At 34.6% G+C, this 15,691-nt stretch overlaps 1 protein-coding gene across 1 annotated transcript in view; it reads left to right on the top strand.

Moving 5' to 3' along the window:
- Nucleotides 1-6,561, top strand: part of LOC148954318 (uncharacterized) — a 52,209-nt gene extending 45,648 nt beyond the window's left edge. The window contains exon 2 of the mRNA XM_089086230.1: nt 2,233-6,561. Coding sequence (XP_088942356.1) covers nt 2,233-2,759 — 527 coding nt within the window. The 3' untranslated portion in view covers nt 2,760-6,561. The remainder of the gene's footprint in view (nt 1-2,232) is intronic.
- The last annotated feature ends 9,130 nt before the right edge of the window (nt 6,562-15,691 follow it).

Consider the following 15,691-nt stretch of genomic DNA (forward strand, 5'->3'; position numbering starts at 1 on the left):
TATTATTGGTGTGTGTGTGGGGAGGGGTTATTAGTACCCCTTCCATTGATGTAGTATTTCTCTATGTAGCATTGAATACTACATTTACATGCCTATCAGCACAGAGGCAGAAAAGGTGAGGCGGGCTGTCTTGAGCCTCACCAGAAAATTTGTTGGGGGGGGGGAATACTACTAAGAGCTCTGTTTTCATCAATTTTAAATTGTAGTGTATCTTTTTTTTATTTATATAGAATACATTGTTCCAGTGTATGTAAACATACGTATATAATGTATTTAAACATCAGAGAACCCTGTTGTAGATATCGTGATGGATCCAGTAACGTAGAAGATCAGCAATCACACAGAATTTCCATCCAAATGAAAAATAATACCCTCTTTAACCAGCTAAGATTCCATAGTAAAAACAATAATAAGGACAACAAAGTTTTTTACAAGATGCTCTTGTGATAAGCAATTTTATTTTTTATCTGTTCATTTTGTTCAGTTGAGTTTGAGTATTGAAAGGATTACCAGCTGCCAATTTGACAGCTGGTAAGTAAGTTTAAAGTCAACTTTTTTTTTCGCAATTTTTTTTTTTTTTTTAATGTCTGAAGATATTGGCTAATGGATTTCAGTTTGAGGTAAAAAGCTGTCCTATTATGAAAGATGTAGATTTTATATACATAGCCTCATTCGTCCATTCGAAACTTTTTAGTAAAAATACTATTATTAAGGACTTAATCAACAAAATTACTGTTCATCGCAAGCTTCGACAATATATTCAAACTTTGTGCAAAATTTTAATTCCAATCCAACATTTTAATGCTTAAGGATAAAAACTGAAAAACTGGGGAGCCACCAACTAATATGCAGCTATTAATATACAAACATATATATATATATATATATATATATATATATATATATATATATATATATATATATATATATATATATATATATATATATATATATATATATATATATATATATATATATATATACAATTAAACAGAAGGATTTAAGAGCGCGAGGGTCTAAGGAGTAGATACTACAAGTCATATCTTGGTTAAGCCTAGGCATGATTAGAAAAACCGTCACAAACTAAATTAAAAAGAGAAGTTTTTTCAAATGAAAATAAGCAACAATTTTAAAATTGAAAAAAGAGAAATTTTATCTTATATGAGGGGGCTTCCCCCTTTAAATCCTCTTTCTTTACTCTAAACTTTGACTTTTTATCCACATCCTTTACAGAAACCTGCTGAAACCCAAGAGCCATTGAATTGGAAAAAGAAGCTTTTTAAAGCACTGAATAAGTTTAACTTATAGAGCAAGGAGTTGACGAAAGACAGTCGTTTTTATATAAAGAATGAATTCAGTTTTAAATTTGCTCATTATGCACTTTCATGAACACAACACTTTTGCTACCGCAGGAAAAACGTCGATATTTCAACGCTCTCTATCTGGTGTTTGACGGGTAGTAAAGCATTGAGAATTTTTTTTTTTGAAAGGTAATGAAAAAACTATGCTATTTCAAGCAAAACAAAAATGTATAAAAATGAAAATACGAAATTAATTACAAAATGAAACTGAAAACATTAGCCTACTTCTTAAACATAAGGAAGAAACTCAATGTTCAGTTTTGTTAAAAATTTAGTTTTATTTAGCTATGCCATATATTTTGGATCTCCTTCCTTTGATTTCCTCTTAATTACTTTATAGCCCCTGGTTTTCAGGGAGCCTTGACCACTTTTCCCTCCCCCTGCGGGCACTCATGACGCAAAGTTGTGTTAGTTTGTTGGCTATGTTTACCTCAAGGGTCGTCAGTCTATGAGCACGGTATTGAAAGGGGGAAACATTTCCTACTTAATAAAAAGATAAGAAACAAAAAGTCACAAGAACAGTTTTTCACAAAGTACGGCAACAATTCAAATATACGAGTATTTGAATTCAAAAGCAAAACGTTTCATAATCAGTTATTCCTAGAGCGGAATACGGATGCTTGGTACGGATGCGGAATTTTTGCTTGGTTGGCGGATTTTTTTTGTGAGAATCTAATGAAATGATCTGAAGACGCGATCAAATCTCTGTTATTTCTTGCATTGCCACTACAACGTCTAAAAATAACACCGGAACAAAATTTTGTTAAGTTTATAAGGGCCTTCTCTCAGTTTTCCAGGGAAATCCCCTGCGTCTGATTGTGCCTTAACTCCACAAAATAATTTTTAGTAATGCCTAAATTTTTATTTTTAGGGGAAGAATGCACATTTGGAACAGACAGCAGTCGTCCGTCTTGTGCAGAAGGAACATTCCACTTCTCAACGGATGATTTCGTTATCGAGAATGCGTTTGTTAGTGAGCTGCATTTTTACGGACTAGAAGAGAACCGAACCGGGACAATTAAATGCTTATTCCGCCCATTCTGCTGCCTAACTAATTTAACAACTAATGATTCAAACACATTTACTCAAGAAGAAACTTCAGAGTTGAATGTGTACCACAGACCAGACTACACACCGCATTTAATTGGAGTCTTGTTCTTATCGTTTTTGATGTGTTTAATTTTGGTTATTGCACTATTTTTATACCATAGTTATACACTTCGAGTGCATTCAAATTTCGCAGACTTAGATCGAAGTACAGTTCGTTATAAGCAAATGAAGTTTATGACGCCACCGCATGTAACTCTGAACGATGAGTTTAACAGTGATGAAGAGGGTGATCGAGATTCGTATTCGAGTTTCGGTTCAGTTAGCCACAAAAATGAAACTGATGTGTGAAATACTATTTTTTTTTTTTTTTTTTTTTTTTTTTTTTTTTTTTTTTTAATTTGTCGACATCTTTTCAGTCTTATATATTGATAAAAAGAGGCGAAAAGCCACGAATCTTACGAAAACGAATAGAACACAAAAAATTGAAGACTAAGCCAAAATATGGGTAAGCTTAAAACAAAAAGTTCTGACAAAAATATCCAACCCCTCTCCATATTTGTTCTTGCTTTTCTTACACTCTCTTTGCTTCAACCAGTTTTCATGTCACCTTCAGAACGAAAAAAAAAACTATTTGCATAAATTCAAAAGGATTTATATTATAAGACAGATTATATGAGTGGCTGGGATAGGTGGCTTGTTTTTCTTCATAATCAGTTATTATTATTTTAAAAAGCTTTTTAGGTATCTAATGTTGGCTACAGCAGAAAGAATATAAAAATTGGTATATTTAAACTGTTTCTGTGTTCGAAAAAAGAGAGCAGTAGCACGTGATTTGGAATATTTGAAGAAAATAGACAATTACAGTTAACCAGAAAATCAAAAAAATAAAAGAAATACAAATGAACTAGTTTCAAAAGCTTTTAGCAAAAGGAAAGTTCAAAAATGGAAAGAACTGATTTCTTTGTAGATGTGTAATAGCAGCAATAGTAGTTTAATCCTGTATATGTCAAGCATCAAGGAAAAATAGCCAAAAACAAACGTAATATAGACAAAATAGCGAAGGATCGGCAATGCAGTGATAGCCGTAATTTTCGTGATAATTATCCATCCACAAGAGAGGATCTTATAACTTTCATGTGAATGTTATTGCTAAGAAGAACCTTCACCTATTACGCCAGGTTAAAATTTATGTAAAAATAAACTTTTAGTGTTTTTGACGCAAATAATTTCTAATTTGTATGAAATGAAAATATGGCTGCAAAACAAACCTTTCAGTAAACTTATTAGCAAAGTTCCAAAAATTTTGGGTTTGCATCCTGTATCAACGTGAAAAAAAAAACGGAGAAAAAACTCAACCATATTAAACAAGTTAACATGTGCTAGATAATAAAATAAAAATGTGAGGAAAAAAAAACACTCAGTAGAATCCCGGTCGTCGATGAAGCCTCTGATACTGACAATCATCATGTGAATTAACGATCTGATGTTGAAACTAACATTCAGGATTATTACAATTTGAAATACCATTGCCCAATTTTGCTGCACATTGCCCATTGTCATTGCAAAAACTACCAATTACCAAATGGTGTGACCAATTACCAATTGATACCGTAGCCGATTACCAACGCCAAAATCATCTGTGTTTGTTACACATTTGTTTTGTTTATTTTTACTTGTCAGGCACCCAAGCTGTTATAATATGCTTGATTTTTTGATTTTTTTTTTTTTTTTTTTTTATATTATCTAGTTGAAAAAATGAGACTTCGATAGTCTTAAGAAATAGTAGAAACAAAATAGTTAAACTGGTATGGGTTTTCCTCAACACTTCAAAAAATTTGTAAAAATAAACTGTAAAAAATATTGCTATCGCTAGGAATCGAATTTATAGTAAAGGATGCTTTTAACTACTTTGCTATTAATACAAATGTCATTTCGTAAAACAACTATCTTGCAACCAAAGTAACTATCAAGCTACTTAAAAGTCACTATAAAGTAACAAAGTAATTCTAAAGTAAGTAACAACTAGCAACCAAAATTCAACGGCGACATGAATTAAATAATTTTTAGAATAAGCATATTTAATCCTACAGAACTGAAAAGTAGCTGTGAAGTGAGAGTAAGGAGGAGGCTAATTTAGTCTATTATTTCTCAGAGGTCCTTCGCACAGGGACGGCCTATTACAGGAATTTCAGAATTCCAAATGGCAATGAATTTTTAATTTTTAACTTGGTGCCAATGTTATTAATTGGTACAACAAAGGATACAAGGATAATACACCTTAAAAAGATTATGTAAAAATTGTTGAGAGGAATTTCCTCTTTGTTATAACTCATGTATAAGAACTGGTAAACAGATTTCCCTTTGTTACTTACATTTGCATTGTATTAAATTCATTTCAACTTCAATTTTTCTCTGAAATCGAAAAGTTGTGACCTGTCGGAAATCGAATTGTTGGTCAAATACTGTCTCCAAATTCTTTTAAAGTCACATTTAAAGAATTTTTTTTTATAATCATCTTACCTCTGAATCTGATGTGTACATCTCATTTTACTGGCTCAATCTTTGAATTTCCGAAGTGACCGAAATTACGGTCATTTCCAATTCGGCTAAACATATTTGGGTATGTTTGGAAGATATTTGTAATAGAAGTAGGGATCAAGGGGGTAATATTCCCTTTCTCGGTAGACCAGCTGAGGATCCTACTTAGTAATTTATTTCAGAGGAGGGGAAGAGTTTGTCTAACCATAATTAAAACTGAAAAATTGCATAAAAAACACACAAGAATGTATCGAGTATTGCAACAATCCAGGCACTTGTTTAGATGGGGAAAACTGTTAGGGAAGGAGTCTCATCGTATATACCAGCTTCCCCTTAAATAAGGCTCTGCCTGTAAGTGACAATTGTATAGATCCACAAACTAAGGCTCCCTTAGTGATGCAACCTGCTCTTTACTCTCCTGATAGGTAAGGAATTCTTAATTTGTCACTCGATGCAAATGTTTTAATAGGTGTAGAAAGAGCTACAAGGTTTCAGCACCCTGGGAAAATTCTCAATTAAATAGGAAAAGTTGACCAAGCTTTGTTCAACTCTTCGAAAATACTGTTGAAAAGCCCACACCTTCCTCTCTTTCTGAACCAATAGACATTATAAAATTGTACCAGGTGTTCTGACAATACTAATGCGGTGCTTCCACGGCGTCAATAAATTTAATAAAGCTGTCCAAAAAAATTAATAACCCGTTTTCCTCGAACGACTTCGTTGACTTTATTACAGTCGGAACAAAGTTGAACGTGTGGAAAATTGTGAATAAACAACATACTAATTAGCGTCTACAAGTATAATAGTGTATGCTTGTTTAAATATTTTGCTTGATAAAGAAACAAAAAATATTTTCTAATATTATTAAAAGGAAAAATACTTAAAAAGAGGGTCTTCTCAGCTCCATGTCTGACTGTTTTGGTTATTTTCTATGAAAAATTGCTGTAAAGTCAAAAAGGTGAAATCCTTGTGTGAATGGAACAAACTTTATGGTTAACACTTTCATGGAAATGCTTATTAAGTTTAATGACGCTCTGGGAACCCCCCATAAGAGGAATAAGAAAATTACAGCACTGTTTTACTTTAGCAGTGTTAGCATTCACAGCATTGCCCAAAAATGAAAGATTCTTATTGCCGTTAATTGCTTATTAAAACATGCCTCAGCACCAACAGAGACGGGGCAAGTACTGTTGAATTGAACCCCCTTTGAAACGTTTCCATTATGTCTCAAATCTTGACAACTTTTTTTTAAATAACTCCTGAGATAAAGAATCTTGAAGAAGTGTATGTTACTACTATTTTAAATTCTTCGTGCTATGCCTGAATCTATTGGAGAGCCATGTTTGTTGATATATCTTTAATATTTTTACATTTTCATGAAGTTGTTAAAAGTACCACGTTTCATTCATTCATTCATACTTACCTTTGTCTATTACTTATAAGTCTATTTGTGTTTGTCCGAACTAAGATAATCGATCAAAATGTTTGCAATATAACGTATATTTAATGATTAACTGATTAAAATTATCTATATCCAATATACTGTGTTCCAATTTACCTCTGTATTTTCTATCTTTGAGTGTATCATAACATATGCAATAAATATATGCGCATAAACTCTTTTTTCCTTTAACTTCCATTCGCCTAGATTTAAAACACCGTTAGTTTTAAGTTCTTTTTGTTGTTGATTCCTTTGATTCTATAAAAGGAATAAAATTCCTTTATTCCTTTTAATTATTCTACTAATCTTTTATTGACATATTTAGGGTACTTTCAACTTTATCTTGTTTTTTAAATTTGTCTTTTAGTGGAATATTATCCTTGATTTTCTCTTTCCCTTGATATGGGAAAGAGAAAATCTAAATTATTTGGCTCTTCTAATCAATTATAGGTAGATACGTTATTATGTATATGAGTGGGTTCGCCCCCTCGTCAATACCTCACTCTTTACGCTAAAGGTTTTTCTTAGTACTTTCAAAAGAGCTATTTATTCTAATTAAAGGACCTTTGTGATTAATGGGTCATTCTTAAAGAATTTAAAAAATAACTCGAACTTTAGCGTAAAGAGCGAGGAACTGACGAGGGGGTGAACCCACTCATATATGTAATAACGCATCTACTTATAATTGATTTGAAGAGTCAATTAATTTATATATTCTCTTTCCCATCATTTTACTGTACTTGAGCAGGAAGGACTGGGGATATGGAATACTTTGCTTTGTTCTTGCCATCTTCAGATAATATTTAGACTATTTGGCTAATATCAAGATGGATATCCACCACAGAGCTATATAAAAAGTATAGTTTACATATATAGCATTAAAATTATTAGGCCTATATAAGGGAGCTTCGGTTATTGTTGAGCCGGGTTACTCATTATTAAAGAATTGGGATAAAATTCAAAATTTAGTGTAAGGAGCAAGGTGCTGAGGAGAGGGCAGCCCCCTTTACATACTTAATAATTTATGTTCGTTTTAAGTTTTAATGTTGCTCCTTACTTTCAGATGAAAAAACTTAATTTTTTATGTAAAATCTGATCGTTTTTTAAAGAATACCAGGATATCTGGCCCCACATTCACGGAAAAACCCCCTCCCCATGGAAATATCCTCTAGATAACTCAATCCCGGTGAAAATTTACCCCGGACAATTACTTTTAACCGCTCTGTGCGTAAAATTGAGACGGAAAAGAGAAAGCAAAACCTATAAAAAGAATTTTGTATAAGAATTCTGGCAAATTCCCCCAGTGCATAATTTTCCCTGACAAGTTCACAATTGGAAACTTCCTTCCCCATTGAAAATTACCCCGTGGAAAAACCCAAAGCAGATAATTAATCATCCCCCTCCTACCCGAAAATGTATACCTATAGTAGTATAAAGTGTAAAGGTTTCAGGGGTACACCAAATATGGAAGACAACTGGACTCCAGCCAGAACAGCACTCTATAATCTGAGCCTAGATCTAAAAATGGCCTATAACGATAACAAACGGGACTCCAAATAAGGAGTCACTACGAATATTCTCTTCCACAGTGTTAGATGGAATGTGACAGAAATTCTATTTTTAATATAGTTTTCTTTAAATTCAAATGTATGGATAAGGTGTACATTGAGTCTAGTGTATCAGTTCTATATCATTTATTGATTTACCACTATATAGTTGACATTATGGAGAATCAAAATGGCGTTAATCAATTCTTCGATGTAAATTTATTTTATATAATTAAATAGTCAATTAAGATCTTTCTCCATTCAAATAGTTTCGATAGATGGTGTATTTCAAAAGTCTAAGAGTTATATTTCTAAAAAAATATAGTTTATTGCGAACAAATGATACCCATAAATGGGCTTATAGATCCTTAATTTAGAGATCTGAATATCTCGTAATGGCTAAGGACTGCTAAAATATGTTTATTTCAACTTACTTCCGTTTTAGGTTAATATCCGATAGAATATGAATTCTTTCAACTTTGAAAACTCGTTATTATCCAAAAACAAAAAACAACTGTGTTTCATAGACTCATTGTACATATACAGAGTTTGATCATCCGAAAGTCAAACTCTGTCGCATCTTAATAACATGATGTCTTTTTTTGAACTAAGTGCAATGTCAAATATTTCTACATCCCATAGTCTATGAATAGGTAGGTAGCCTCTTAAGAGCGTGAAAGAGAATGACTTTTAAACGAGTCCCCTTTTAAACTTCGGCTGTGCTAATCCCAAGGCCGTATCCGGGGGAGGGGTTACCCGGTTTGAACCCCCCCCCCGAAATTTTTGACCGAGTCAAAAATAAGTCGAAAATTAGTAAAACCTAGGTAAAATATCAGTAAAATTTGTCGAAAACTGAGTCAAAAATTAATACCCCCCCCCCGAAAATAAATCATGGATCTACCCTTGGCTAATCCCCTATCTTTTTCATTAGGGCAGGAAAAAGAGTTGTTTTTCTGCATTATAACAGATATCGTGGGGCTAATTAATTAGATACTTTAGCATAGATATAAATGTGGAGGAGGAATGGGAGTTTGGGAGACGTCCAACTTATTAAGAATAAAATTACTAGTAAAACTGAAATATATTTTCTATTTAAGGAGATTTCTGGAGAACCACTGCTAAAGCGACCAAAATTATCAAGTTTCGTTGAAACGGAAACATTCTCACCACCTCCAAGGCCATCTATAATAGTGTATGCACCCCCTAGCAGACACTTAACGCTGTCAGTGCTTCTGTGATAAAGGAACAGGACAATAATATCCAACATGGTGTACCAAAATATGAATCGTCAATGGACGGGCTAAGAAAAATTATATTTTACCGTTTTTCTTAACTATATTTCCTAATGTAAAAAGAAAAATTAAATTTCATAGAATAATGCATGAAAATGATTAATGTTGAAATTTGAAGGTGATTTAAGTTTCTTCTTGAAAGCGGAGAATTTTCGGACAGTGCCAAAGCACAGCTTTTACTATGGACAACACTTTAGTAAACAGCACCGCTATAATTCTTTTTTATTTTTCTTTACAACTGATGTTTTAGCAAGGAAGGATTTATCATAGTAAACTAAGATGGTATATTGAATATTCTAGTGCACTATTTAGAAAATAATTCAGCAGTGACATAACCATTGTAATATTTGAAAAGTTCAAACAACTATGTGTGTTGGAAATGACATATAAACTCTACGATCTATTGCGCATAGTTTGTAGGTTATGCAAATTAACATCTGTTTAAAAAAACATTTTATTAAAGTGGGGGGGGGGGAAGGAAGATGTTACTTTAGTGTGGGGGAAAGTATGATATATGGTTTTTCTAAAAAGCAGGTTTGTGGGTATTAAAAAGAAATCAGAACTCATACTATGTACATTAAAGTTGTCAATATTTACATGTAAGAGCACTACATAATGGTATGTTAAATTGGAACTTTCAGGATTATATAGACTGGTTGGGAGGAGGAGGAAGGTGGGGTTGACAGTGAACTATCAGTATGTATTTCTTTAGTATGTAAATGTATTTAAATAATATGAAAATATAGCTCGGTTATAATCCATTTTTGACTCTTATAAAACAGGACCAATTACACAATGAAAATAAATTCCATTATTGTTATTATTATAGGTTAACATGGATGATTTACCCCCTCCACTATCAAGTCAAGGATTGTGCCACCTCGTTGAGGATACATTTTTAATCGTGCCGACACCGATAGATTTTAGTGATAATCAACTCATTGAATCGCCATATGTCGACAGTGAATTTGAATGGTACAGTAAATATTTAAAGGAGTATTTTGGAGGTAGTGAAAATTTGTATGATTTGCCTTTTAACACTATCGATGATAATGATGACCCTGAGTGGACAGATAAATTTTAAAAGCAATATTTTAGTGATAGTAATATTACTAATTCATTTAATATCCCACCTAGCGCATTTGAACAGGACTTAGAAATTAGTTTTGTGAAAACCAGATGCATTTGCAGATCAGGATGCGTCGAGAGGGGGGGGGGTATGTTTTTAATGGGGACCGCTTCATGAAAACTGATCCAACTGGGCCTAACTCTGTTGACAGTGTAACGTCCAATTCTATTTTTCTAGATATGCATTCCCTGTACCCCTCTTCAATGTCTCACAACTGTTTACCGTGTGGTAATTACAAATGGCTTGAAAATCCTTGTGCCACAGATTTCCCAGGCATTCAAACTGTCGAGGAGAATCGTCCACAAGGATGTTTTTTTTAAATCGACGGTCAAAATACATAAGGAGCTCCATGACTCTGTAAAACATTTTATTTTCCCGTGCATAAATAGACCTATATCTAAGGACCTTTTGAGTCCATACAATTTGTCTTTGGTCGAGGATATGAATGTGCATTGGACCCCTTCCAAGCACAAAACTAATTGCCGACCTTGATCTGAAACAGAATATAGTTGTACATCATGTGCTATTGCGATGGATGGTAGCCAATGGTTTCAGGGTCGCAAAGATACACAAAGCCCTTTCATTCGACCAATAACCTTATTTGAAAACGTTTATTGACACTTTTGTCAGTAAACGTTCACAGGCAAAAAGCAAGGTTGGAAAAGAAATCTATAAGCTCATTTTAAATTCAGCCTTCGTGAAAATATGTGAAAGGGTAGGAAACAGGTGTCGTTGTGACGTTGTAACCAGCCCCAAAGAATGTGCTTGAATCGTTGCATACCCTAACTTCACAACATTTACTATCATAGGCTCCAATATGGTCATTCTACATAGAAATAACAGGAATATTGTTCTAAATAAAAATATTGCAGGTGGCAGTTCGATACTGAAAATTTCCAAGACACTCATGTTGTCGTTCTTTTACAATGTGGGTGATATGCAATGGCCAAGGGAGGGGAAATTCAAGTGTATTATGGAGACACTGATTCATTCCTATTAAAAGTTAAAACTGAAAATTTATTGGAAGATTTGGAAATGGCGAAGGAATTTTACCAATTAGAATGAGTCCATTTACCCTGAGTTGGTGAAAGACCACGCCCCAAATCAATTGATGATGTTAAAGTCGGAGACGGGGAGCGATTTAATATCCAATGGTATGTTTTCAGGTCTGAAGGTGTGCTGTGTGGAAGCCCACAATAAGAATATCAATGAAGCGTGCAAGGGTGTGCCTACACACTTTATAAAAAATAATTTCGTCTTGAGTGTCTATAGAAACTGTGTGGAGAGTAGTTTAGTACCAACAGCGAAAGTAAGAGCAGTCCGTTCCCTACAATTTAAAACTACAGAGCTAAAGCAGATAAAAAGGCCAATTCGGCCGTATCTGACAAGGTCTATGTTCGTGAGGGTGATGTGAAGGTACTCCCCTATGGACACTACCGTATTTCAGATCGAGTTGAATGTATTGCGTGTAGAAAACAACTCTGTCTGGATAAATTAAAATAAATTCAGTAATAATACTACTACTACCACTGCTAATACTACTAATCCTACTACTACTAGGTGGGTGGTGGGTCGAAGACTTCCTTAATCCATCCCATTAATATTTATGTGTGTGTGTGTGTATTCAAGACAAAGTTATTTTCAATTTTTTGCACCTTTCGGCCCGGCCTGCCGTAACGGGGCCCCCGGTGTTTTTCGGTTCGGCCCGCCGCAGTGGCCACCCCCAGGGAGAGGGATCTCATTTTTAAATATGTGTTGTAATAAATAGTGTTGATTTTTATTGTCTCCGCAAAATCAACATTGACATTTTATGTGTATATTAAAAAATATTTGTTGTTGTTGTAAACTGCTAATAAAAGAAAATATGAATCTAAATTGTTGTTCTTTTTTTGTTTTTTTATTGGAAATCGGTCTAGGACTGCTGACTAGGGAAATAATTTATTCATTGGACATGTACGGTTTACAGTTAGTTGTAGTCCAACTGTTGAACATCAAATATATATAAATATAAAACTCCGTTCAGATTGTATCTCTGTGGTCCATCAATATCGGTTAGAACGACACTTTTAACTTAAACAAATAAAAATTGTAATCAATAAATTGCAATAATATGTTTATGTAAAAACCGAAAAAAATCTACTATGGTTATAGTGTTTGGCAAGAATCATATGACAAAATTAAGGCTATTGCTGCTGCTGCCTAAGATACTATGCCAGGGACTTGATGTGTTCAATAGTATTGAGCCAAACTTTTGGCTGATTATTGATGATTTATCTGAATCCATTGAACAATGGTCCAAGGAAAGGCTACAATTGTTTACTGTTTGCTCAAATCATGAACAAATTTTCATAACCCTAGTTCTACAAAATCTGTTTTATCAGAGCAAGTGTAGGAAAACACCTTTGAACTGTACCTACTATATTATCTACAGAGTTTTTCATGATTCCAGTTATCTAATAACTCTCAACAAACAACTATATCCCGATGCTCCAAAATTTCTACTTTCAGCAGGCAACAAATAAACCCTATGGTTACATTCTGTTGGATCTTAATCAGAAAACACCCGAGGATTTGCGTGTAGTCACATATATTTTTGACAATGAAATTATAGTATATTTTCCGGTGAACAGTAAAAAAGCTTATTAGTTACCATCATGACACTGAAGAAACTACATTAAAATAAATACTTATTTTCCGTTCTGAGCAATTAAAATCATCACTTAGGAACCGAACCAGAAAGCGCGGGGCCCCGCTGTGGTGGGCCGGGCTGGAAGGCCCAAAAAATTGAAAATAACTCTGTCTTGTACACACACACACACACACACACACACACACACACACACACACACACACACACACACACACACACACACACACACACACACACACACACACACACACACACACACACACACACACACACACACACACACACACACACACACACACACACACACACACACACACACACACACACAATAGGTGCCAATAATGGTAAAATAAATCTCAAATCATAATTTGAATTATATATAAAAACCAGTATAAAGTACTGTTGATTTACGTTTACATTAAAATATTAATGGACCACCCCACGAAACAGTTACTCCCCTTGATGATATTTCTTGCCATATAATGATCATGGTTGCACACTTTCCCTTTATTCCCTTTCGCCTTACTCCCTTTTCCTTTCCCATTCTCTTCAAATTTCCCTTACAAACCCAACATAATTTTATGTTTGCCAACAACTTATTTTTAATGGCCAACCGATCTTCTGGTGATAGAATCATAGGATAATTTGTGTGCCACAACCACGAGATTGCCTTATTCGCTGTGATGATTAGTTTAGTCAATGCTTTGACCATGCAATCCCCCCGTCCAATGTCTCAACTACATCAAAAAGTTGCATAGTATTACTAGAATCCCTTTGAGCGTGGGCATAAGAGACAGCAATAGCTTTATTCTCTTTAATACGATTTGATTTTTTGGGTCATAGACATCTGTGAATTAAGCCTCACAATCCAAAATTATCTTATCACTTTTCAAAAGTGTATTCTGAAAATTTCTAAACCGTAAAATTTCCCTTTCACCACTGACCGTTCCTACAGACTGATATCCATGGCGTTTGCAGTGTTTCATGTGATTCTTAGGTTTAATTCAGTCTAAAATCTAGACAGACATGTTGGACAATAGTAGGGTACCCACATCCCTTTCCCTCCCCAAATATCCTGCTAATATCTGTAATTGGATTCAAATGTCCAATTGAATCAGGCTCTGAATGTGGGTTTACAGAAGCCAAAACCAGTGCTTCAATGATTCAATCGACGGAGACCTAAACTAGAAATATTACTTCTTTTTTGTTAGTGCGCTCGCCCGCCCCAAATTCTGTTTCATATTGTAGCGCTTATAACACGAACACGGGCTAAATGTTCGTTAGCCCGTTCAAAAATATCTATTCACTTGGGTGTTAAAGGATATTTACCTTTTAAACAACTCAAATCTACTTTATGGAAATCTGACCCCTTCCTCCTATTAGCCGCCAAATCGTCCATCTTGAAGCATTCTCTTTCAGGGGTTTGAATGCCGCTATAAGAAATGCATACATGAAACACTGCTGCCCTTTTTCAAAACAGATTTGTTGTACACGCTGACACTCTTCTAAATCTGAATTACATTTTAAAACTTTAGCCCTCGGCCAACTCCCGCGTCTTAAAATGAAATCTTTTTTAAATTTACATATATTTACATTTAAATTTTCAATAAATAAAACCACTGACCCACCACCCTTCTCATTATAATTATCCAGTTTTGTGACAACACTTGTTACCCATTCCATAAAAACACCCTCATAATTTTCGAAATGCGGGTGAAGGATTAGCATTTCAATTTTCAGAAAATGTGAATAAACTTCACTAGCATTTTCATTAAAATAAAATATTTTGGATGCTGCCGAGGCTTTTTTACGGTCCCCACCTCCCCAAAATCAAATTTGTCGTTCAAGAAGGGCACGAATCCTTCCAGCATACGTATGGATATTATTTATTGGATCTGTAATGATATCCCCTGCCATTAGCGAGTTAAATGGATCCCCAAAAATCACGTATAAACATCAATTGTGTGCAAGACAGAGTTAGCGAAATATAATTCCGGCCATGTTGGAGAGATCTGCATAACACCACTACCCTCACCATTCTGTTCAACCTCAACATGAGGGTTGGTGCGTGGAGTAAAGTCCCCTAATTTGCTCAACTTTGCTTCGAGTTTGTTCGGGATGCGAAAATGGGCCCAAGCATATTTATTTTGTTCTTCTTCTTCAATTATACTCGGGTGAATTTGGGCTATGTCCATTAAATCAATGGGGGAAGGGTTATAATCTCATTTAACTATCTGTAAAAGTTATCAAAAATTCCAAGAGTGTTAGGAATCGTCTGATCTACCAAACCAAAATCTTCTCTGACACACCTTGATGTGCAAATGTATCTGGTAGGGCGAAACTCTCTTTGCTGGTGCACCAATAACCCACATAGCTCCACTCCAACGGATTCAAAATTGAGCAGTTCGTACAGCAATTTCTGGCAACATGATACATAAAACTCCACAGTTGTTCCAGTAACGCTTCGACGTGGCGTCCATGTCAGTTTTCTACAAGTACATATATAACCCTCCATCAGAGGAGCTATCGAAGCTCGTTCCTGACATACCAAAGCTCTTGTGATCAACTCGCCGAAGTAGAGCTTGCCAGGTCTGCCTTGGGCTAGGTACTCCCTGCCAAGAATATCTGAAAACAAGGTTATTCCGACGATCGGTTGCCACATGAAATATTTTGCCGGCAGAGA

This window comes from Artemia sp. Qi Xiang Cuo, chromosome 3 (genome assembly GCF_049724085.1).
Source record: "Artemia sp. Qi Xiang Cuo chromosome 3, ASM4972408v1, whole genome shotgun sequence".
Classification (NCBI taxonomy): domain Eukaryota; kingdom Metazoa; phylum Arthropoda; class Branchiopoda; order Anostraca; family Artemiidae; genus Artemia; species Artemia sp. Qi Xiang Cuo.